The sequence below is a fragment of the Eubalaena glacialis genome, chromosome 2, assembly GCF_028564815.1.
Source record: "Eubalaena glacialis isolate mEubGla1 chromosome 2, mEubGla1.1.hap2.+ XY, whole genome shotgun sequence".
Taxonomy (NCBI): domain Eukaryota; kingdom Metazoa; phylum Chordata; class Mammalia; order Artiodactyla; family Balaenidae; genus Eubalaena; species Eubalaena glacialis.
In genome coordinates, this window is record NC_083717.1 from 26,392,136 (window position 1) to 26,418,118 (window position 25,983).

Below are 25,983 nucleotides of genomic sequence, written 5' to 3' on the forward strand. Positions count from 1 at the left end.
CCAGCGCTCACCTGCCGTCTGGCCCCGGCCCGGGGGTATCGGCCGAAGCCTCTGCGGCGCCGCCCGCGCTGAGTCCCGAGGCCCGGCGGCTTCGCCTCCGCGGCCGGCTCTGCTCCTGGGCCGCCAGCTCGGGCTCCATGGCGTGGAGGGGGCGGCGCGGTGGCCGGGTGCCCGGGAGGCCCGCTGGGAGCCGCACGGCGCCCGGCCGCTTCGGCCCGGAGAAGGGTTCCTGTCAGGAGGGCGCCGCCACCGCCGCCTCAGCCATCGCCATCTTCCGGGGTTTGAAAATGGCGGCCGCGCGGCGACCAGCCAATCAGGGGACGGCGCGCGGTTGCTGGGAAACGTGGAGTCCCGCCCCTCTCCTTCTACCTCCAGGCGCTTAACTTCATAGAAACTAGAAGGGGAGGGTAGTCGAGGGGGTCTCCCTGTTGAAAACGGGTGACCTGGGATTTAGTTCTGACTCCATTCCTAAATCCCCAAGGCCCGATTAGTAGTTCACGTTCATTAGGACTTTCATCACAAGCCAATGCAAATTGGAAGCATTTTAGATCTTTCTTAGCATGTGGGGAGAGGTTGAAAGTAAAATGAGGTTTGCACACGCTGAATTATTCATGTGAGATAAATCCCGGGTCACCAAAGGTATTGGAAAAATGTGTTCTCAGGGCTGTCTCTAGGAAACCAGTAAATCTGATTATGAGACCTCCTGTCTCCAGAGCAGAAGAGAGTCCAAGTGCCTTCATCCTCTAGTTATAAGAAGGCACTAAAGCAAGTAAAGGACCTTCTCAAATAAAAAAGAAAATTGTTAAATAGCACATTCTTTGGTTTAAAATACTGCTTTCTTTATGTCAAAGGCTTTAAAAATCACCTCCCCTTTCACACTCTGATTCCCTTTCTGGGAATCTATCCTAAGAAATAAAATTGTATATACATTGAAGGGTGGCAATATATGCCACCCCCAAACATGCCGCTTTGGCAGGAGGATTATTTTTAGCTGCAGGCACTTGAAGAACACCAGGTGCAAGAAGGGCCTTCTGACCTCCCCCTTTCTTCATGAAAGCAGGAGATAAATCTCCCCTATGATAGCGGCCCTCCCCATATCAGGAGGATGGGGGCAGTCAGGGACAGAGAATTCTGTACAAACAGAACTTGTTTAAATAACTCTTATCTTCCTTTGGTCTCCCCGTGTATTTTACTTACTCTTCCACAATTCCCTCTCATTGTCCAACCTCGTACATAAGCACTAAGGTTTTGCTCCTTCTTTGGGTCTTTATTTTCCTATGGAGGCTCCTCTGTACATGTAAAAATCTGTTTGCTTTTCTCCTGTTAATTCAAATTCTGTCATTTTAACTCTCATGCCCAACTGGATACCCTAAGAGGGTAGAAGTAAAGTTTTGTTTCCCCTAAAACATGAAGATATTAATGGCATTGTTGTTTATAATATCAGATAAAACAAAGACGATCTAAATAAATAATAATAGGAAAATGATTAATTATGGTTGATCCACTGGAAAGAATATTTCAGCCAATAAAAGTTAACTATGAAGTGTGTAATAGAATAGTATATTGTAATTTTAAAAGAAAAACATGGAATATAGAGGTATATTCAGTTATGAATTACAGAGATTTAACAGAGGAAAAAGATGAAATCAATGTATTAAAATTTCTCTAGGTGGTCAGATTTTGGGTATTAAATTTCTTTTTTAAACTTTCCTGTGTTTTATAATTTTTTTAAATCATGAGGCACTGAACTTGCACTACAGTTATGACACAAGGAAAAAAAGTTATAGTTTTTTTTTTAATTGAAATATAGTTGATTTACAATATCATGTTAGTTTCAGGTATACAGCACAGTGATTCAGTTTTATATATATATATATAATATATATTATATATACATTACTTTTCAGATTCTTTTCCCTTATAGGTTATTACAAATATTGAAAAAAGTTTTAGCTTTAAAAAGGGTAAGAAGTTAGAGAGCAAGATGCCCATGGCTAAGAATCACTTCTATTCTATCTCTCCCCAAAAATTAAGGAAGGAAGTATTGCTTTGTAGCAGTTAGAGTAAAACAGTACAGAAATGTCATCTAGGGAGTTGGTCTCCACCAGACAGAGCTTCATAGGATGCAAGGATTTAGATTGTACCTTATGAAATTGCTGATATTTGACCTTTTTACTCACAGAAAGAACAATTTCATCCTTTCAACCTAGTACTTAGTTGAGATCATCCGAAGTTAGAATCTGTCCTCAGCTCTTCGATGGTATAAAAGGAGATGATCAGTCCTTTGGGAACTTGTGATAATCAATTCCCACAGTGATAGGTAATCCAGAATGTTGATGTGGGGATTCTCAGTGGGGAGGGATTTCTTATCAGTGACTAGAATACTGTTGTTTTAGTCAGAACATCCCTTTCCAATTTTCAGACACTTGTGAACTTACTATTTTGTTCAATTACTCACAAGTATTGTATTTACTGAATTCCTATTATAAGAGGCCCTGGCCTATACACTAGGAAAGCAGTGAATAGAAGACAAATTTTAATCAGAAAATTGCTGGGTACCATAGAAACAGAGCAAAGGATAGTGGATTATTCTGAAGCTTGGCTATTCAAGACATGAAAAGTCTGGTGAACTGTCTTGATCCTACAAGAGGTCAACGTTCTAGTGTCTGAATGTCCCTGCCCCCAAATGCAATGTCTTACCCTGCCTAGGATAGCGCTGAATACACGACAAATGTTCCCTGACATATTAACGTATTAACAGGACAGGGTTTGAGGAAACTGTTTAACATATTCTTCAGGACAGAGTTTGAGAAAACTGATAAAATTTCAGTCCCTATCTATCGATCTATCTATCTATCTATCTATCTGAAATCAGACTCTAGATTTCCCTTCCTGAGAAGATATTCCTGTTATCTTTTTTTTTTTTAATTAAAAAAAAATATTTATTTACTTACTTGGCTGCGCTGGGTCTTAGTTGCTGTGCTCGGGATCTTCATTGTGGCATGTGGGATCTTTAGTTGCAGCATGCGGGGTCTAGTTGGGATCAAACCCGCTCCCCTGCATCAGAAGCACGGAGTCTTAACCGCTGGACCACCAGGGAAGTCCCTCCTGCTATCTTAATTGGACCTAAATGTTACCCAAATTTCTTTAACCATAGATTTACAACCATAGATTTACAACTATTCTTATGGGGGGATTTCCTCAAAGATTATTTCCAAAATCTTCAGCAGTTTGCAATGACACCGATCACTATGCAGGTTGATATTACACATATTCAACAACTAGTATACGGATATAAATTAATATGTAAATCAAGCATTCTAAAATCCATTCCCTTATATTATCTAAATAAATCAAACTCTGTTTTTGTAAAACTGCTTATCAAGCGACACATATGCTGGTTTTCATACATTCTTAATACAAGAAGAGGATTCTTTCTTAAAGACATTTGTTATTTTCAACCTAGGTATACGTCGCAAGCAGATTTGGATAAGCTTTAGAGAATTCATTGGTAGTTGTGCACAGACTTTATCACAGGGTGTTCAGGCAGGCCCATCACAGCTCCTCTGACACCAGAGAATTGAAAACCTGAAAAGAGGCTGTGCTGCTTTAAGCGTCTCAGCCCTCAGGTGGAGTCACTTCCTGCCCTTTGATAAAGCTCACCTGGGCGGCTCCTCCTGTCAGTACCACTGGGCAGTGGGGCACCTGCAGATCAGCATGGTAAGTGGCTTCTATGTTGCTGACAGTGTTCCTGTCAGCAGTTGTAGCAAATTTTTTTCATCATGTGTGTCTCTCTTTTCCCCCACCAAACAATTCTCCATAGATTCCTAACACAAGAGAAGAAATTTTTAAAGAGGCATTTGTTTCTTTAAATATCTGTGTTTGGATCAGATTTGAATCTGCTCTGAATCTCATGTATTCATCTATAATTCTGCTGCTTTTAGGACAAGCTTTGTTGATTTGTAGTGGTTCACTGCCTTTAATGGAAGCACTGAGGCAAGATCCTCTCCTTCCTTTAGTTTTTACATTTGCTTTAGACCGAGTGTGCTGGTTTTTCTGTAGAAATCAGTGGCTTCGTTTTTAGTTATGCTTTCAGAGTTTCTGGGGACTTCAGACCCAGGTCGCCATTGCTGAGCTCATAAATGTGAGGCTGGGTGAAGGGCAGGGACCTCTATGTTGTCCTCTCTTGAGTCTAGTTCTTTGGGGACAGTAATTAATACAGTTACTTACAATAATTCTGTTTGGGGACCACCTCTTATGATCCACTTTCCTTTCACTCTCTTGGTTTCTTTTTTTTTTTTTAATTGACGTAGAGTCGCTGTACAATATTATATGTTACAGGTGTGCTATATAGTGATTCACAATTTTCAAAGGTCATACTCTATTTGTAATTACTATAAAATATTGGCTCTATTCCCCATGTCGTACAATGTATCCTTGTCACTTATTCTATACCTAATAGTTTGTACCATTTAGTCCCCTACCCCTAAATTGCCCTCCCCCCTTCACTCTCCCCTCCGCTAAGCACTAGTTTTTCTCTATATCTATGAGTCTGCTTCTTTTTGTTATATTCACTAGTTTCTTGTATTTTTTAGATTCCACATGTAAGTGATATCATACATGTTTGTCTGTCTCTGTCTGACTTATTTTAATTTTCCAAGTCCATCCATGTTGCTGCAAATGGCAAAAATTTGTTCTGTTTTAATGGCTGAGTAATATTCCATTGTGTGTGTGTGTGTGTGTGTGTGTGTGTGTATGTGTGTGTGTGTGTGTGTGTATATATATATATACCACTTATTTATCCATTCATCTGTTGATGGACACTCAGGTGGCTTCCATGTCTTGGCAATTGTAAATAATGCTATTATGAACACTGGGGTTCATGTGTCTTTTTGAATTAGTGTTTTTGTTTTTCTCAAATATATACCCAGGAGTGGAATTGCTGTGTCATATGGTAGTTCTCTTTTTAGTTTTTTGAGAAACCTTCATACTGTTTTCCACAGTGGCTGCACCAGTTTATGTTCCCACCAATAGTGTTATCTCTTATGTTCCAGTCACAGTAATTTTTAGTCTTAGAATTTTTAATTCTTAAACAGAAGCAAGCATTCAAATTGCTTTTTCATCTTTGATCTTCTCACCCCATTGGACTCTCTCTCCAACATTTTAAGGATGTTTATTTTATATTTTGCTCTTAAAAATTATACCTTCCTACATCAGAGATCCTTGCAGTAATGGAAATGCTGTGTCTTGACTGTATCAGTTTTGATATTCTGGGTGTGATCTTGCAAGATATTTCCACTGGGGGAAAACAGGTAAGGGATCCATGAGCTCTTTCTGCATTATTTCTTATAACCACACATGAATCTACAATTCATATTTATCTCAAAATAAAAAGGTAATTAAAAAATTGTGCTGTCCTAGTAATTCCCAATAAGCTTTAAAGCAGCATTTATTAATGTGCTGTGACATCACTACTGATATTCAGGGGGCATTTTACAGTCTTTTTTTTTTATATAGTGTGACTAATATTTTAACAGATAGTTTGGAAAGGAGGAAAAGGCTAAGAATAAGGTGGAGATAGCCTTCTGTCCTCGGGACACAGTTATGAGATAAACTCAGCTGCTTCTCAAACCAGGATGGGCAAGATTGGTCCTTCTTGGGCCAAGTATTCCTGCCAAGTTCAAAAAGCTCAGTTTCCCTCCTATGTCTATATCACTTGGGAGAACAGTCCCCATGAGGGGCAGCAATTGCTTTTCATGTTGGTGATTATTTTTACTGTGAATATTAAGAGCAAGTACCCTGTGTGCATGCCCTGTGGACTGGGTGGGAAACAGCCGTGGAAGGATGTTGTGAGAGAAATCTACATGCAAGTGGTTTTAATGACGCAGAAACAACGAATTCGCCGCCCCTTCCTCCCGCCCCGCCCGCCCCCCACCCCCCACCCCCCCGCCACTTTTAAGTTTGTACCTAAATCTAGGAATTGGGGTAAGTTTTGATCTGATTACAGTAGCTCATTTACAGAGATCATCTTAAGTCCTTTGGGAGGAGAGAGGAATGAAGCTGTGCTTTGCAGACTCAGGTGTTAGAAGGCTGTTGATGATGGAATATGTTGTTTTGATTTATCTGTGCCAGATAGAGGTTGGGAAAATTGGTTGGTACTAAGTGAAGTGCTTTGTAAATTGAGTTCACTGCCTTTGTCATGAGAGACATGGTTGCATACAAAAGAAATCAGAGGGAAGTTCTACTCAGGTAATGAACTTGAATTCCTCATAAAGCACAGAGCGCTGTGTTGTTATGCCCCGTGACTCAAGGAGACAAAGTACAGGGTTTGTGCGGCTGAGCACAAGCAAAGTGAGCAGAGTCCGGTCAGATGGCAGGGTTGCGACTGGCCACAGCGACCTCCCTCCCCTCCTCCAATCGGTGGTCTTTTTGTGGTTGAATCTCAGACCTTGGGAAAGTGCAGCCACGGACAGGCAGAGGAGGGCGGGGTTGCCTATCAGCATATCAGGCAGACAGCCTGAAGGGTCCTGATGATGCAGTACACAGACTTCTCACCCTGTAAGACCCTCTGCACAGACTTGTTCCATGACCATTGGCAATCAAAACACAACGATATTAAAGCCAGCAATTGCTGTCCCTTTAGATTTTTAGGATTTAACTTTTTCTCCCCTCCCTTGGATGAGTAGATATTTAAATTACAAAAAAAAAAAAGTTGCTTGCCTTAAAAAAAAAAAAGTGAATGGTAATTTAAAAGTGGGAGAGGAGAGGGGAGGCTAATGAGGGTGAAGAAAATAGGTAAGTTTAAACAGGAAAAAAAATTCTACCTAGTTGTAACTAGAGTTAATATTTTGATGCATTTTAAAGACTTTTTTCTGTGCTTATTTTTACTTTATTTTATTTGTTTATTTTTATTGATGTATAGTTGATTTACGAAGTTGAGTTAGTTTCTTGTGTACAGCAAAGTGATTCAGTTATACATATATATATTCTTTTTCATATTCTTTTCTATTATGGTTTATTACAGGATGTTGAATACAGTTCCCTGTGTCATACAGTAGGACCTTGTTGTTTATCTATTTTATATGTAGTAGTTTGTATCTGTTAAACCCAAACTCCTAATTTATTTCTCCCCTCTTCCCCTTTGGTAACCATAAGTTTGTTTTTTATGTCTGTGGGTCTGTTTCTGTTTTGTAAAGAAGTTCGTTTGTATCATTTTTTTAGATTCCACATATAAGTGATATCATATGATATTTGTCCTTCTCTGACTTACTTCACTTAGTGTGATAATCTCTAGGCCCATCTATGTTGCTGCAAATGGCATTACTTCATTCTTTTTTATGGCTGAGTAAGCTTATTTTTAAATGTATTTGACATCATACTTTATATACAATTATATAACTTGTACGCTTTCACGTAACATTTTAACATAAGCATTTCCCATGTCATACAATTTTTTGGTAACTATTGAAGGTTTGCATAGCATGCCATTGTATCGATGTACTTTCCTTTAAATGCCCAACAATAGGTAAATGGTTAAGTAGATTGGTTCTTGGTTTTTACTCTTATAAATAATGATACTGTGAATGCCATTGTGCCTAAATCTTTGCATTTTAGATAATTTCTTTCTTTTGTAATTCATTTCTGTCATTTGCCTATTTATCTAATAGATGTCTCAAGTATTTTTTAATTGATGTATATAAAGTTGCCTATGTATAGCTCATATATGAAGGGCTATACATAAATCCTTTTTTATATACATCAGTATTTTTGTTTATTATAGTATGGAGTTTTTACATTTTGGGGTTATTAAATCTATAACATGTTTCCTTGGTAAATTTTGCACTACTTTTAAGCTTAGAACATCCTTCCTTATTTAGAGCATATATGAACAGTAAATGTAAAATCTCAAGATATGAGATTTACTGCAATGGGTTTTAACATATATCAGGCTGTACATTGATTTTGGTTTTATTCCTTTCCAATAACTAATTTTTTTTCTGGGTCGGAAAGCTTGATTTTATTCATATATTATATGTCTTAACTCATTCTTAGCCCATTACACAGTAGGTGCTTAATTTATGTTGTTTGAACTGGAGTCCTTGGTTTAATTGTCCCTGAAGCTTACCTGTACCTTGGTTTTTGGTTTCCATGAGACAGTTTTCATTAGCTTTATCACAAAGTTCTCTTGCTGGCATACGCTAGCCTGCTTTCTCTCAGCCCTGAGCGGACCTGCTGAGTGATGTAGCTCGTGTTATCATGTTAGGAAGATGCACAGCTGTAATTTAAATACTACGGCTCATTTCAGAGGGAGTGCCTGTCTGTCCACATTGGCCAAGCCGGCGTCCAGATTGGGGATGCCTGTTGGGAGCTCTATTGCCTGGAACACGGAATCCAGCCAGATGGCGTTGTTCTAGACGGCAGGCAGGATCTGCAGGCACGTGCCAAAACGGAGCCTATGGGTGCATCTTTCGATTCCTTCTTTTGTGAGACCAGAGCTGGGAAGCACGTGCCCAGAGCACTCTTCATGGACCTGGAGCCAACTGTTGTAGGTAATGTACATTTTACGTTCTAGTGTACTTAACCGGGTCCACAACCCAAACAAGCAAGTATCAGTGGGTGGGATCATCAGATTATATGAATCTATCTGAACGGGATCATATGGCCCTTTCCCAAATTTAGAGCATCTCTCAGTGGACACTTAGAGTGATCAGAATGACAAACAAACCGAAAGGGAAGACTAGCTTAGGCTTCTTTTTCTGTGTGATGAAAAGAATGAAAACCTTGTTAGTTTCTCCACACAATCTACTGTAACAGAACACTAAATCTTTTCCTGGGTTTGAAAGCCAGTTGCTAGAAGCTTCTGACAAAGAATCTGAAATTTGGCATTACCTGCTTTTAGAGAATAGAATAGTTGAACATGATTCCAAAGAAGGAAGGAGCTAAATAACTCTTCTAATTGTGGGGAAATGATGATTAATGATTATAAAATGATTACTTATGATTATTAACAGCAGATGTTGTAGTATCTCATGCAAAAACACTTGAAATGGAGCTGGTGAAATGCTGGGGAGAGAAAGGGTCTTGCTGACTTCAGAGAAAACTACAGAGGAGGGTGGGTTTGGGTTTGGTACTCTGTATCAATTATTTTCTGCTGTGTAATAAATTGCCTCCAAACTTAGCAGTTTAAAACACCAACAACCATTATTTTGTCCATGAATCTGCAGTTTGGACAGGGCTCAGAGGACAGCCCCTCTCTGGTCCATATGGTGTCAGGAAGGAAGACTCAAGTGGGAGCCGGAAGATTCACTTTGAAAGTGGCTCACTCGCTTGGCTGGCGATTTGGTGCTGGCTGTTGGCTGAGAGCTAAGCCAGGGCTGTGGGGTCTCTGTGGGCTGCTCGGGCGTCCTCGTGGCATGGCAGCTGGGTTCCAAGAACAAGCATCCCACGAGAACAAGGCAGAAGTCCATGGCATTTTTATAACCTGGCCTCAGAAGTCACACTGTGTCACTTCAGCTGTCCTCCATGGGTTGAAGCGGTTACAAAGATCCATCCTGGGAAGGGATATAGACCTCACCTCTTGATGCAGAAATAGTGAGGTTCTAGAAGCACAAGTGAGATAGGAAATATCATTACAGTCATCTTTGGAAAATACAATCTGGATTGGAGTTCATTTCCTCATCAGAACGAAGTCAGAATCGAGTAACAAACTGATGGAGAAAGTACGTTGATGTCAATGTGAGGGAAATGATAGAAAGGTTTTTTTAAATTAATAGGTGGAAGTTAAGAAATGTCAAGGCCAGGATGTATACTGATTCAGTATTACTCCACTAAATGTTGTGAAAGAATTAAAAATAAGGAGCTACTGATGGCTTCAAGAACAGGCAAGACTAGTATGGAACCTGAGAGAGGCAATCACGTCATATTCTGACTTGAGTTATAAGTGCCCTAAGAGAATATCTGAATTTTTGTTTCAAACAAATGGGAGTTTGCAACTGTGAGCTTTAGCTGGAGTCTGGTGTGCCATGATCCTGGGCAGGGTAGAATATGTCCCCAGAGGACCTTGGTAAATGTAGCTGAAGGAGCAATGTGAGAGGCCACATCCCAGCATTATGAATATTGTAGCAGATATTTTAACTTGTGCTAATCCAAAGACCTAGGCAAATAGGAGGACCCAGGATCAGAAGCTAAGCAAGCTGGAGGAGAGACAGTCGGCAGGCAAAGACCAGAAGAAATTCCCCAATCCTCTAGAACTCAGCCTGGAGGGAGGGCAATTTTGAGGATCTTGAGCTGGTCCAAACAAAGCACCATAAGCTCCAGGGTTTAGAGACGAGGCACTGATTTTCCTTGTTTTATTCAACAAATAAAAGTGCCTCATATGGCTAGACACTATCTTGACATTGGAGAGATATATAGTATCAGTCTTCCTGGAGCTTACATTCTAGTGGGGTGCAGACCTATAAAAGCCAAATAGTGTGTCTGGTGGTGATCAGAGCATGGGGGAAAACAAAGCAAGGCCATAGGGGAAGGGAATATTGCATGTGGGCTGAGGGGGCTGTTTTTCAAAAGGAATGTCAAGGAAAGCTTTACTGAGGAGGTGGTGTGTAGGGATCTGAAGGAAGTGAGGCCTGAGCTTTACCTCTATGGAAAAGATCAGAAAAGACCTTATGGACCAAGTGATAGTTCCTCTGAGTCTGGAAGACTGGGCAGGAGGATTTTAATAGTTCACAGGTGAGAGAGAATGGAAACCATGAGCAAAGACACATCCAGACACCCGTGAGTGTTGTTTCAGTTTGAAAATGAGGAGGACATTGATACAGGGGAGTCCTAGAAGGCTTAACCTGGAATGGAGGTAAGGAAGCCAAGGAACCATCAAATAATAATCACGTTTAAAAACCACCAAAGTCCCTGTGGATGCTGGTTAAGGATGCTGGGCCAGGTACATGGTCTCTGAGCAGGGTGGAAACATGGCAGAAGTTTGTGTACTTGTGAATGGTGGTGCTATATCACTGATCTCCCAGAAAGTGGATTTTACTGAAAGAATTTATGGAACTAACCACCCTCAAGAACTCAATTGGACATTGTCTTGAAGAAGCAGGCTTCCATAGATTCTCTACTTAAACTGAACTCAGCCTTATTGCTTCAGGTGAGAAGCAAGTAGTCTACCTGGAATTATATGCCCACTTGTTTGTAAATATATCTTTAAAACATCCCAACTTTGGTGGTTGTTTTTTGGTGTGCATATGTTAGTTAAAAGTAATTTCAACTCAGTTTTATTAAATTTAAACATTTAGGGGTGTACCAAATTGTGGTCATGTACATGGTCATACACAGGAGAGCAAGGTGTACTGAGGGGACCACCTTGCTCTTAGAAAATGAGTGCTTTTCCTCTTAGGTAGGAGCTTCTAGGTATCTGATGCCAAGGCCATTGGGGTACATCTGCATAAATATATGACATGAAGCCAATTTTATCATTATTATTTATAATCGTTATATGGGCCATGCATCATGCTCTGTGGTCTTTAATCCTCATGATAACTCACTGGGGTAGGTCTTGCTATCATCCCCATTTGTGAGAGGATATAACTGGGGCTTAGAGACACTAAGTAACTGCTCTATAGCTAAGTGAGGAAGGCCAGCCATGCACACAGGAAATTGATTCTTGAGCACATGCTCTGAACTGCTATGCAATGCGTATCCCGCCCGCTGTAACCAGGGCAACATTTCCAGAGCCTCCATAGCCCTCAAATGCCACTGCGTCGATCTTCAGGAATCACGCTGTTTGGATAATTCTAAGGTAGGAGAGTGTGACCCGGGCCTCAGACATGCTGTGTTTTGATGTTTTCTTGTGCTGCCCGGGGTTTTAAAAGGGAATGAAACCAGCAAGGGTTGTACTTGGTTGTATAGAATACTGACATCTTCACGCTATTTCCCTGATTCAGGCATTTGTGTTAACTGCACCGAGTGGTATGGGCATTTGAGTTTGCATGCTTCTTTGTGAAAGCCTCTCTTTTTTTTTAACATCTTTATTGGAGTATAATTGCTTTACAATGGTGTGTTAGTTTCTGCTTTATAACAAAGTGAATCAGCTATACATATACATATATCCCCATATCTCCTCCTTCTTGCGTCTCCCTCCCACCCTCCCTATCCCACCCCTCTAGGTGGTCACAAAACACCGAGCTGATCTCCCTGTGCTATGAGGCTGCTTCCCACTACCTATCTATTTTACATTTGGTAGTGTACATATGTCCATGCCACTCTCTCACTTTGTCCCAGCTTACCCTTCCCCCTCCCCATGTCAAGTCCATTCTCTACATCTGCGTCTTTATTCCTATCCTGCCCCTAGATTCTTCAGAATCATGTTTTTTTTTTGTTTTTTGTTTTTTTTTTAGATTCCGTATATATGTGTTAGCATACGGTATTTGTTTTTCTCTTTCTGACTTACTTCACTCTGTATGACAGACTCTAGGTCCATCCACCTCACTACAAATAACTCAATTTCGTTTCTTTTTATGGCTGAGTAATATTCCATTGTATATATGTGCCACATCTTTATCCATTCATCTGTCGATGCACACTTAGGTTGTTTCCTGGCTATTGTAAATAGAGCTGCAATGAACATTGTGGTACATGACTCTTTTTGAATTATGGTTTTCTCAGGGTATATGACCAGTAGTGCGATTGCTGGGTCATATGGTAGTTCTATTTTAGTTTTTTAAGAAACCTCCATACTGTTCTCCATAGTGGCTGTATCAATTTACATTCCCACCAACAGTGCAAGAGGCTTCCCTTTTCTCCACACCCTCTCCAGCATTTATTGTTTGTAGATTTTTTGATGATGGCCATTCTGACTGGTGTGAGGTGATACTTCTTTGTAGTTTTGATTTGCATTTCTCTAATGATTAGTGATGTTGAGCATCCTTTCATGTGTTTGTTGGCAATCTGTATATCTTCTTTGGAGAAATGTCTATTTAGGTCTTCTGCCCATTTTTGGATTGGGTTGTTTGTTTTTTTGATATTGAGCTGCATGAGCTGATTGTAAATTTTGGAGATTAATCCTTTGTCAGTTGCTTCATTTGCAAATATTTTCTCCCATTCTGAGGGTTGTCTTTTCATCTTGTTTATGTTTTCCTTTGCTGTGCAAAAGCTTTTAAGTTTCATTAGGTCCCATTTGTTTATTTGTGTTTTTATTTCCATTTCTCTAGGAGGTGGGTCAAAAAGGATCTTGCTGTGATTTATGTCATAGAGTGTTCTGCCTATGTTTTCCTCTAAGAGTTTTATAGTGTCTGGCCTTACATTTAGGTCTTTAATTCATTTTGAGTTTATTTTTGTGTATGGTGTTAGGGATTGTTCTAATTTCATTCTTTTACATGTAGCTGTCCAGTTTTCCCAGCACCACTTACTGAAGAGGCTGTCTTTTATCCACTGTATATTCTTGCCTCCTTTATCAAAGATAAGGTGACCATATGTGTGTGGGTTTATCTCTGATCTTTCTATCCTGTTCCATTGATCTATATTTCTGTTTATGCGACAGTACCATACTGTCTTGATTACTGTAGCTTTGTAGTATAGTCTGAAGTCCGGGAACCTGATTCCTCCAGCTCTGTTTTTCTTGTGAAAGCCTCTTTTGAAGCATATAACTAATCATTTAGATTGGTATGCTTTTCCAGCACACAGCTGGCTCTTTATCTTAAAATGCAAAAGTGCCACGCATGTGTGGTGGGTTGAATGTTGTCCCCCCAAAACTCTGCATCCACCTAGAACCCCAGAATATGAGTATATTTGGAACTGGGGTCTTCACATAGTTAAGATGAGGTCATACCGGATTAGGGAGGCCCTATGTCCAATGATCTGGTTGGATATATGTATGATATATGGCCCATATAACAATTACAAGTAATAATGATAAAATTGGCTTCATGACATGTATTTATGCAGATGTACCCCAACGGCCTTGGCATCAGATACCTAGAAGCTCCTGCCTAAGAGGAAAAGCACTCATTTTCTAAGAGCAGGGTGGTCCCCTCAGTACACCTTATGAGAAGAGAGAACACACGGACAGGGAAAGGGGGCATTGTGATGGGGGCAGAGATGATGTGATGTAGCTGCCGGCCAAGAACTCCAAGAACTGTATGCAGTCACCAGAAGCTGGGAGAGAGGCACAGGGCAGTTTCTCCACCAGAGCCTCCAGAAGGAACCAACCCTGCCGACATCTGGACATTGAACTTACGGCCTCCTGAACTATGAGGCAATAAATCTCCCTTGTTTTAAGCCACCAAGTTTGTTGTACTTTGTTACAGTAGCCCTGAGAAACTAATAAAGGGTGTATGACGGAAAAACGTGCTTTCAATTTATATGGGGATAATTATACCTTTTCCTCGGTTAAGAAAGGCCAGGTGGGCAGTTTAAATCTATTTCTTTATAGGACATTAGCAGAGAGAAAGCGGGTCAGGGTACAGGGCTGTGCAAGAGTTAGGGGTGGGATGGAGTGGACTGCACTGACCTCCTTTCCTCTCGGCAGATGAGATCCGTGCAGGCAGGTACCGCTCACTCTTCCACCCGGAGCAGCTCGTCAGCGGAAAGGAGGATGCTGCAAATAACTACGCCCGTGGTCGCTACTCTGTGGGGCCGGAGATCCTCGATCTGGTGCTGGAGAGGCTCCGAAAGCTGGCAAGTGGCTCCTCTCTCCTTCCACAGGCAGTGCCTGTGTGCCTGTGATCCTGCGGGACCTGCCTAAGCAGCACTTTCTACCTCCGCCTCCATCACCACCCAACCTCTCCCCTGGGAGCCTCCTGCGCATGCTCAAAGCTCGGCTGGTCCTGATGTGGGCACTGACTACCTTCCTTACTAGGCAGGGGAAAGAAGCCTTTGCACTTACTGTACAGCCCCCATCGACTATTTTGTTTTTCTTTTTATATTTATGAGGAAATGTTTTATTTTATTTCCCCCCCTGTTTTATTGAGGTATAATTGACCTATAACATTGTGTAAAGTTAAGGTGTACATCATGGTGACTTGACACAGGAATATATTGCCAAATGATCACCACAATCAGGTTAGTTAATACATCCATCCCTCACATAATTACCTTTTTGTGTGTGTGGAGACGACAACATTTAAGATCTGTTCTCTTAGCAGCTTTCAAGTTTACAACACAGTGCTGTTAACTACAGTCACCATGCTGTACATTAGATCCCAATAACTTAATCATCTTATAACTGGAAGTTTATACCCTTTGAGCAGCATATCTCCCCCGACCCCAGTTCCTCACAACTACTATTCTACGCTCTGTTTCTATGAGTTTGGCTTTTTTCCATTCCACATATAAGTGAGATGATGCAGTACTTTTCTTTCTCTGTCTGACTTATTTCACTTTGCTTAATTGCCCACAAGGTCCATCCACGTTGTCACAAACAGCAGGATTTCCTTCTTTTTAATGACTAGCCCCCATCTACTCTTGCTTCTGCTGACTCATGGCTTATCTTTTTATCAGAGACTTCCAAAGAACTCTAAAACTTGTCATTTTCCAATAGTTACTAAGATTTGTAAAGTTAACAGGAGGCACATCCTACCTGGAGATCAGTTACTCTTTACTGACAGTTAATTCTTCCCTAAGCTCCTGTGTCTGGAGAATCCTTTGTCTAGTAAAAATTTTGATGTTTGGCATAATCATTAGGGAATACAGTACCTTTTACACCAGCACAGTAGATTGGGTATGAAAGTGAAAGGTACTTCATCTACTGGGGGGGGGGGGTGGATTATATTACTTCAATATTTTGCTTGTCATTTTCATTGTTATTGATAAAGACCTTACTTTAGATCACATACAGATAAATTCATCAAGGGTAGCAAAAGACAGTTGAATATTTATGCTTTGCTTACAGTAAAACTCTAAGCACTTCCCCCACTCCAGAAGTAACTACTCAAGTATGTTTCAAAGTAATTATGTTTGTGATGAGTTAATGATGGTAAACCAGTTCTTTCTGAAAGTTTCTGTTTGTTTTGGGGTACTAGTTATGTCCCACGGTTACCACTGCTCCTGGGTTTATTTGGCTGAATTCTTACGTCCCCTTTACTTTCCCCAGGCGGAACAGTGCAGTGGTCTTCAGGGATTTTTGATTTTCCGAAGTTTTGGAGGAGGTACTGGATCAGGATTTACGTCTCTCTTAATGGAGCAGCTCTCCATAGACTACAGCACGAAGACTAAACTGGAGTTCTCTGTCTACCCAGTCCCCCGGATCTCCATGGCTATAGTGGAGCCTTACAACACCATCCTCACCACCCATGCCACCATAGAGCATGCGGACTGTACCTTCCTGGTGGACAACGAGGCCATCTATGACATATGCCATTGCAAACTTGACGTTGAACACCCCTCTTATACCAGCGTCAACAGGCTGCTGAGTCAGGCAGTATCTTCCATCACCACTTCCCTCCGGTTTGAGGGGGCCCTGAACGTGGACCTGATTGAATTCCAGACCAACCTCGTACCTTACCCTAGAATACACTTCCCCATGACCAGCTTCGCCCCCATCATCTCTGCGGACAAGGCCCACCACGAGGAGCCCTCTGTGTCAGACATCACAGCTGCTTGCTTCCAGTCCTCCAACCAGCTGGTCAAGTGTGACTCTCACCTGGGGAAGTACGTGGCCTGCTGCCTGCTCTACAGAGGGGATGTGGTCCCCAAGGATGTGAACACGGCAATTGCAGCCATGAAGACAAGGAACTCTGTCCAGTTTGTAGATTGGTGTCCAACTGGATTCAAGGTGGGCATCAATGGTCATCCCCCCCGGGCAGTGCCGGGAGGGGACCTGGCCGAGGTCCAGCGGGCTGTCTGTATGCTGAGCAACAGCACGGCGGTCGTGGAGGCCTGGGCCCGCCTGGGACACAAGTTCGACCTCATGTACGCCAAGAAGGCATTTCTGCACTGGTACATTAGGGAAGGCATGGAGGAAGGCGAGTTTGTAGAAGCCAGGGAAGACTTGGCAGTCTTGGAGAAGGATTACGAGGAAGTGGGGCGAAGTTTCTGATGCAGATCTGACTGGTGACAATGAATGCTAAGCTGAAGTGTCACGCTTTACACTTAAAGGCTAGAGTTCCCTTGATGAGCAGAAAAAGGGAATTAAGTCAAGTGAGACCCCGAGTTCCAATCAAATGGGTCAATATTAACAATGAACCCACATTTCCTTGTCTGTTAGTGTCACTCAGCACTGCTCCCTGTGAACCTTCTAAGATTTGGAGTCCTTTGACTTTCTGGGGCTCATCTTTTTTTTTTTTTTGGTCAGAATGGAAACCTGGCTTTATTCTTTGCTCTTTCAACCAAGTGACTGTGAAACCCTAAAGTGAATGCTTTCCCTTTCCTGTTCCTGAGGTGGAAAATGGCATGTAATGATTATTAATGTTATTTCCCCATATATATATTTTGTACATTGATTAAATAATGAATATTTTCAATATGAGTCTTTTCCTTCTTCCAAGGCCTTAAGGTCTCAGTTTGCTTTTTATACAAACAAATAAACAAACAACAAGAATATTCTTGGGTTTTTCAGAAGTTTGAATCTGTGTGTCCTGCAGGTCAGAAGGTGAAAGCGATTTCTTTCAGCTCCTCTGTCCTTGAGGACGTGTTCTGGAAGCATGGCCAGCAGAACCCTGCATGGGAACCATTTAAGACGTTGAGAAAAATTGCAGATTCTTGAGTTTCATTATGGACTTGCTAAATGAGAAGCCCTGGGAATTGGAGGGAGGGTCATCTGAGGATTTAAGTTCAAAAACCACTTCATGGAATTAACTTTGGGTATTAAACTGACTCATGTTCAAACAGGTGATAATTTAAAATGGACAAAACAGCTATAAATGCATTAAAACGACTAGCTAGATTTTAAAGATCCATGATGTTTAGTCTACTAGTTGGAAGTAAGATAAATAAGACACTGCGAAGGTGCTCGCTTGGGCTTAGGTGTTGCTCTCGAGCTGATGGTAGGTAGGTTTCAGGTGCCTCATTCATCTACAGGGCTGACCTTTCAGCCTGGGCCCTCCAGTTATGCTCTCTTGGTCTCCACGTGGTCAGTGCTTTTGGTCCGGCTGGACAACTTAAAGCAACAGGCTCTAAAGCCTTGGCTGGAGGCCTAACGTTGTGGTTCTTGTGAGATTTATCAAAGTGCAATGCTACCACCTTCTTCTTGCGTGTGCCACCGGGACCCGAGAACTGCCGCTCCCATCTTTAACACTTTCCTGGTAGATGCTTTTACGAACCAAAATCACTGCGCTGAGATGTGGCCTTTAAGAGCTTCACTCCAACAATGTACCACTTTGCTTATTTTCAACTCACACTGCTGTCACCACGGAGGCCAATGACTGCAGTTTGGTGGAAGTAATGTTTAGACACTCTTCACCGTGTTCACACGCATTCCGTTCAAGCTAGACGGCTCACCCCTTCCCAGCACGTTTTTTTTTTTCTTTTTTTCCTCTCTCCTTTGCCTCTGCTCCTTCTCACTACTTTCTCTCTCCTTTCCTTCTGTGACCGTGGGGTGTAATTCCGACTTCAAACCCAGATCAGACGTCACCTGTTGCCTGTGGCCCCTTGGGAATATAGAGAGAGTGGAGATACGCTATGAGGTTTCTCACTATATTGAAAATACTGTAGTAAATTCTCATTGATGAAATATCTTTTTTCATGTGAATATCCTACATAGTAGTCTGAACGTTTAGTAGGCTTTTACTAAGAAAAAATGTTTTTATGTACATGTGTTATTTCTCTCTTTAGACACTGGAGGGCGCTAGTGAATGCTTAAATAATTGCTGTTCGTATGTTTTGTTTTTTTAGTGTTCTAGAGGGCATTTGAATGTGTGTGTGTGTGTGTGTGTGTGTGGGCGTGCGCACATGTGTGAAAAGACATTTAGAAAACTCAGAAAAGACCATTTAGAAGTTTCCTTTTGTTTTTAAAAATTAATAAACTACTAAAATTAAGATTAAAATCCTAAAAATTTCTTAAATTTTTAAGTTCAGCTTGTAAATCTTACTATTTCCAAGTTTAGCAAAGTTAAATAATCACTTTTAAAGGGAATATGTTTGAATTTTTGGTGCCCTTTGCAATCTTAGATAAATGCTCAAATATTTTAGGTTGTATTTATAAATTTATTTTATTTTAAGAATTTTAATTGACAAACTTTCCCAAGAACTCTAACTCTTTTAGAATTTGAAAAAGAATAGATACATGTATATGTATAACTGAATCACTTTGCTGTACACCTGAAACTATCACAACATTGTTAATCAACTATACTCCAGTATAAAATAAAAAGTTTAAAAAAAATCTAATTCTTTTATATATATATATATATATATATATTTTTTTTTTGGCTGTGTTGGGTCTTCGTTTCTGTGCGAGGGCTTCCTCTAGTTGCGGCAAGCGGGGGCCACTCTTCATCGCGGTGCGCGGCCCTCTCACTATCGCGGCCTCTCTTGTTGCGGAGCACAAGCTCCAGACGCGCAGGCTCAGTAGTTGTGGCTCACGGGCCTAGTTGCTCCGCGGCATGTGGGATCCTCCCAGACCAGGGCTTGAACCCGTGTCCCCTGCATTGGCAGGCAGACTCTCAACCACTGCGCCACCAGGGAAGCCCTAATTCTTTTAAAATAGAATAAAGTAAACTATAAATATGGTGATTAGTATTCTTATATGTTCCAGACTGTCTATAAACTAGTAAGATTTTTATTTAAGATCACAGGTGTGAATTATTTACTCAATTTACATATTTAAAATTGGAATTATAAGGCTGACTATGATTCTTTTAGGCCAAATACTCTTAAATATTATACATACTGTACTTTAAATGCTAATTATGCACAGATTCCTTGTCACAAGAACTTTAATAATCCTTATTTAATTAAGTCATTCACCAGTTATTTACTGAGTGCCTGTCATGTGTTCCTCATTATTCTGATCACCAGGGATAAACATTAAGCCCTCCCGCCCCGCCCCCCCCCCAAAATCCCTGCTCTCATGGTTTATATGGTAGTGAAGGTGGGGTGAAAGATAATAAACATGATAAATAAGTACGTTATATTGCATGTTAAAGGTGACAGGTACAATAGTGCACAAAGGAAATAATAGAGCCTGGTAAGGGGAAAGGAGGTTGCAATTTGAAATAGGGTGGTTACTAAAGGTCTCAGTGAGAAACAGGCATTTGACAAGGAGTTGGAGGAAGTGACACCGGGAGAATGCAGATGCCTGGAGGAAGAACATACCTGGCAAACGGAACCTGCAAAGGAGACTCAGAAGGAGGGGCTATTGAGGAACGAGGGAAACAGAGTATGATGTCCTGAAAGCCAGGCTGGAAAAAAAGTGTGTGCGGGGGGCAGGTGGTGGTTCACCTGGTCGAGTGATGCTTACAGATCAAGAGGCGTGAGGGCGGAGGCTTGACCACTGAATTCAGCAACGTGGGGATTCTGGCTGACCTTCGTGAGCAGTTTCAGTGGAAGGATAGGGATGGACGTCTGACTTCGAGAATGAGAGGTAAGTAGAGGGAATTTCCAAGGGAGCACTGTCAAAGGGAGCAAAGGGATGGCCACCGCCCGGAAGGGGTCAAGGGCTTGTAGGCTGTCGTGTAGGTTTCTGTGCCGATGTGAACCAGGCAGCGGCTGGGGTGACATTGACGATGTGGGAGGAAGAAGGGCCAGTTGTTGGCTCAATGTCGTAAGCAGGCGAGAGGGGATGGGAAGCTGGTGCAGAGCACAGCGTGGCCCTCCACCAAGAGTGGGTGGGTGTGTGGGTTTCTAGCGTAGAAACGAGGGCAGAGTGCGTGAGTCCAGGTAGGTAGATGTGGGGTGGGATTGTGAAATTTTGCTTCTGAAGCATCCAATTTCCTTGGTGGAGTAGGAAGCAAGGTCACCAGCTGAGACTGGATAGGGAGGATCTATGAGAGGTTTGAGGAAAGAAGAGGAGGGAGAGTCTAGGACAGTAGGCATGTGAATGGTGTAGAGAGATGTGGCCTAATTGCTGAACAGCTTTAAGAGCCCATTTGAGGCGTCTTGTCAGGATTTTAAAGTGAGATCAATCAGTGTGTGTGTGGCTGTGACAGGATCTTTGCAGCTCTCATGGACATGCTGAACCCTAGGCAACAGTCCATAACAGAAACTTCATTAATTAAAGGACGAGGTGGGATCATTGTGTCCTATGCCTGAAACTAATATGACGGTGTATGTTGATTACACCTCAATAAAAATACATTTAAAAAAGAACGAAGTGTCCCATAGCGCACGCTTAGATTTGAGTCATGCGGTTAGTTTTCAAGTCCGATTCCATCTGTGGTTCTTACTAAGGTAGCTAGCTACACCATTTGATTAGGTTTTGTCTTTCTCTGGCTCTTAATATATAATCAATGTCTTTTAGTTTAATACTACATACTTTTGAGCTCATGTACCTCCCATTTCTTGGAATTACATAAAATATCTGATTGAATTCTGGGTATCACTCGGCTTTCCCTGATTATTTGGTTACAGCTTCCAAAATTATTCCATTGCCACGAAGCAGGCACCGTTGTCGGCTGTTGGTATTTGTTTGCGGGGTTTCTTGTTGCGTAGAACATTTGGAGATCCTGTCATCCATGCACGTGTCTCCTTGGAGAAGGTTAACTTGGCGTTTGAGCCTCACTTTATTTTACAAAGAGGGCTTAAACCAGTTTTTTCAAGGGAGCTCAACACAATTCTCCCCCTCTCCCTCGCCCCCGCAAATGATTTTACAAAGTGAAATCGAGAGTGAATCTTGGTTTTACAAGGTGAACTCAGGGGTGGCAGATGGCAGCGGTGGTGATCTCTGGATGTGGCCTTCTCCCTTCCCACATGTTGTTGATGTGACTGTGACGGGGTCCATTCTGGGGACTGGAGCGCGGACAGCAGAATGCTGGGCTCAGCAGGAGCCTCCGGCAGGAAACCTGTGCTTTCCCACTGCTCTTGGTGGGTCCAGCTTTGGCAAATTCTCCTTAGTTTATTAAGCAGATGCTTCTGCTCACATTTAAATCACCTGTAAGGCTCTGGGGGCATTCTAAACACCAGGCCCACCTGCTGAAGACATAATAAGTCCTAGTATCTGTGCGGGGCTTTCCTAGCTGCTTCCACGTTTGTGGTTCACTGGGGCTCGTGCTAGCCCTGTAAGGCAACAACATGGCTCGTGTTTTTATGCCCTTTGTATACGTGAAGGGTCAGCTCTGCATGGAGGGATAAGCAGAGGCTTTGTGGCCGGAGAGATCTGACTGTCACTAACCAGCTGGGAGACCTTGGACAGTTCCCTCACTTCTCCGGGCTCCAATCTCTTGCTTCAGGTGCAAAGCTGAATCCTCTAGGATTCTGTTACATATGCCATTCCCCTTCCCCTGCCAGTAAACCTCACCACCTTAGATACATTTTAGCTTATACGTGATGGTGTATTTGCAAAAAGAGCAAGAGAAAATCTGGCATTTGCAATGATCTGTGCCTTCTTTTTTTTTTAATCACCCTTTTGATTGGAGCTTTTGTGATGCAGGTACCGTGATTCAAAACAAAGCAAAACAGAACTTTTTAAAGCCACTTATCAAAGTCCGCTAGAGGCTGCTGTTATCAAGGCTTTGCTCACCTAGCCAAAGGTCCTGAGGAGACAGCTGTGAACTTGGGCGTGCTTGGGGGTACCAGCTGCAACTTTTAAGTTCTCCTAGTTTTCGGTTGTTCATGGAAATGTCACACCTGCCTGATTTTTTCCTTAGCCAAGCTAATCTCCTGCTTCCTGTCCTTTGCACCTTTGGCGTGAACAGAATATGCACTATTAAAGCAAAAATAAATATTAAATGCAAAATTTAAGAACTCTTCAAAATGGAAAAAAATAATAGCTACCTTAAAATATACTCATGAGAACTCCATGAGGTCACATTCATAAAGAGATTTCCTGGCACATCAGCACTGAGGCAAGTTAAAGGATTTGCTCAGAGGCACATAAGAAGAGGAACCCAGATTCAATGTAGGTATTCTGAGTCTCGGGCAGGATTCTTTCTGCTCTATCATGAGGTTTTTTCCCCAGGATAGAAACAACGGTTGCATTTCGGTTTTTTGAACATTGGTTCTGTTAAGAGATGGGGTATTTTTCATTTCAAGTTTAGCTTAACATTTCAAAAAATGCACTGTTTCGCTTTTGCCAATAATGTCCACCAGAAGCAGGATTGTTGAGTTAAAGGTAAAGTGAACTTGTGATTTTAATAAGTATTTCCAAACTGCCTCTCAGAGTTTATATTCCCACCAGCCAGCAGTGGAGGAGAGTGGCTTTTCACCTCATCAATCACCGTGTGGGCCAGTTGTCAAACAGGGACATTTGCCTATTTGATGGGTGACAAATTCTATATGAGTGCAGGTTTAATTTGTTTTCTTAGCAATGAAGTTTAGCATCGTTTCATACATTTAAGGATCATTTGTATTTGTGTGTGTGTGTGTGTGTGTGTGTGTATGCTCTATTCATGTCCTTGCTTATTTTTGGGAGGGGATTGTTCTTTTCAGTTTTTAGTAGCTCTTTATATATTTGATCAGTTAGCCATTTGTGTTTTACATGAGTGGCAAACATTTTTCAAATCTGTCATTCATTTGGCTCTTGACTTTCTGTCTGGTGGTGGTGGGGTTAGCTGCTGGTGTGTGTGTATGTGGTTTATTTTACCGTGCGGAAGTTCCTTTTATGGATTCATGACTTGTCACCGTGCAGAAGGCTTTGCTGCCAGAGGCCATCAGAGTTCTTGCCGATGTCCATTTCTAGTGAACTTTTACTCATATTAAACCTTCTCATCTTGCTCTGAATTCCTCATGGTTTTTTTTACACTAATTGCTATCACGTTGCCGTTCATCACTTATATACTCCCTGGTGGTATCTGCTTCTTTTCAAATTTTGCTTTTGTCTGTTCACTTAGACCGTTGAGTCATGGAGAGCAGAGGCCTTGCCGCCCACATCAATATCCCCCACTGGGTCCAGCACTGGGCTGGACAGTGGGCTGGACAGCTTCTGGGTTCAAGAAGCACCTATTGAAGATTGGTGGCCCAATCCCTAGCAAGCATGGAGGAGCTGGGGATGTCTCCCATTAAACCCAGGGGCCCACTCAGCAGCAGATCCCAGGCTGTGCCCCTGGGTGGGACCAGGCCATGTAGATGGCTCTTGATCGAACGACAGCCGGCACAGTCCTGCCAGCTTGGCCTTTCCCAAGCTCTTCTTCAGCCCTCCTAAAACCTCCAGGAACCATTCCTGTCCTGGGAGAGTTGGAAATGGACTCACATGTCACCTCCCTCACTAGCTGTCCCCTTTCCAAGCCCGGAGGCCTGAAAGCAACCGGCTGAAGGAAGAGGAATTGAAACCAGGCAGGGGTTCAAGAAGCCATCGGTTTTAATGGGGGTGAGAGGGGAGGGAAGGGGTCTGGTGGCAGGATGCTGAGTGCCCTCATCTTCTGGCCTTGTCTGGGGAAGGTGGGTGTGTGGAGGGGAGAGGGGCTCTGCACGCCCTCTTCTCGGGCATTGGGTCATGAGGGAGCAGCATGGAGGGCAGGAGTGCATGACCTTTGCCTCTCATCGTGGGGAAGAGAGAGGAGATGCAGAATGTAGGTGGAGACATCAATGGCCTGGTATCTGTGAAGCTGGGACTATACTGCATTGGTGTGTGCATGTACAGAGGAGCAGGGAGCTGGGCCAGAGGCAGGAAGGAGCAGAGGGGTTGAGCAGTGAAGCAGCCTGGAAAACAGGGCCTATTCTTCCAATACGAACCAACCCTCCCTCCCCTCCACCCTGACCTCTGTCCTTCTCCCAGATGGGCCGCCCTCCTGCTGGCCTCTGCTTCTACTTCTTCCGCCCAATCTGGGCCATCAGGTGGGCGTTGGCAGCTGCCTTGGCTCGTAGGTTCTTGGCCTTGGCAATGTTGAAGAGGATGTTCATGATGTTAGTGGGGACATCGAGGGACAGAGTGAACTTGGTGCGCCGGTCACTCTTGGCCTTGTCCTGGTACAGCCTCCGCCGGAGCTGCCCCTGGGACAGGTATTTGTGCCGGGTGCTTCTAGCCCCACCGCCGCCCCCAGAGCCAGGAAAGGTCCTTTTCTCCTTGTCTTCCTCCTCCTCCTTCTCCTGGTCTCCTGAGAGTGAGTCTTGGCTGGGCAGGGAGGGGAAGCTTCTCTTGCTCAGCAGGGGCGCACCCTCCAGCTGGCTCTTCTTGGCCTCAGACAGGGCTGTGTTGAGGCAGCTGAAGACGGACTCAGCTTTGTACAACTTTTGGGAGAGGCCTGTCCTGGGGGCCCCTAGAAGCAGCAGCAGTAGCAGCAGGAAGTGGGCCGGTATCAGCATCTCTCCCTGTAGCAGAAAAGAGCAATGTGGGAAGAGGGTGTGAGAGGGGGCTTAGGGCTCAGGAGGAAATGGATCAAATCCAGTAGGGCTTTGTTCATGTTCCACTTCACTGGTTGTCAAAGTGTGGTCTCTGGGCCAGCAGCATCATGTGGAAATTTGTTAGAAACGCGAAGAATTCTCAGGTCTTGCTCCAGAGCTAGTCAATCAAAAACTCTGGGGCCAGCAATCTGCATTTTCACAAGCCTGATGATGACTGATCCTTGCTTTAAATAATCCAAATGTATGAACTAGCTGCGTAGCACGCAGGGAAAGCAACACAGACTCTGCAATTAGTCGGGCGTAGGCTCAACTTCCAACTTGGTCCTTATTTGCCTGAGGGCGGTGGGCAGATTGGTTAACCTCTGAGAACGTCAATTTCCTCATCTGATAATTGGGGATAATAATAACTACCTCATAAAGGTTAAGTGAAAGATTAAGTTAAAATGGAAAAGCTCCTGGTCTAACCAAATACTTAATGAAGACGGTTGGTTCATAACTGTTTATATATAAATCATCTCCAGGTCCTATTAGGATAAGATTCAGTACACACACAGCCATCTCAGAAGTGATCTGTCTATATCTATATATCTATAAATATACTATAAATTATATAAATAA

General features: G+C 42.6%; 3 protein-coding genes across 3 annotated transcripts in view; 1 reads left to right on the forward strand and 2 right to left on the reverse strand.

Annotated features, from left to right (window-relative positions):
* The window catches only part of NET1 (neuroepithelial cell transforming 1), a 54,325-nt gene extending 54,059 nt beyond the window's left edge, over window positions 1–266 (reverse strand). Inside the window, exon 1 of the mRNA XM_061179687.1 lies at window positions 12–266. Coding sequence (XP_061035670.1) covers window positions 12–139 — 128 coding nt within the window. The 5' untranslated portion in view covers window positions 140–266. The remainder of the gene's footprint in view (window positions 1–11) is intronic.
* On the forward strand, window positions 138–17,063 carry TUBAL3 (tubulin alpha like 3). Its single transcript, XM_061181410.1, has 5 exons — window positions 138–323; window positions 3,577–3,720; window positions 8,306–8,549; window positions 14,522–14,670; window positions 16,085–17,063. Exons 1-5 carry the CDS (start codon window positions 138–140, stop codon window positions 17,027–17,029), a joined length of 1,668 nt encoding a protein of 555 aa, XP_061037393.1. The 3' UTR covers window positions 17,030–17,063.
* Window positions 17,064–24,828: 7,765 nt separating this feature from the next.
* Window positions 24,829–25,326, reverse strand: UCN3 (urocortin 3). The gene has a single exon (XM_061181664.1). It carries the CDS (start codon window positions 25,324–25,326, stop codon window positions 24,829–24,831), a length of 498 nt encoding a protein of 165 aa, XP_061037647.1.
* Window positions 25,327–25,983: the final 657 nt, after the last annotated feature.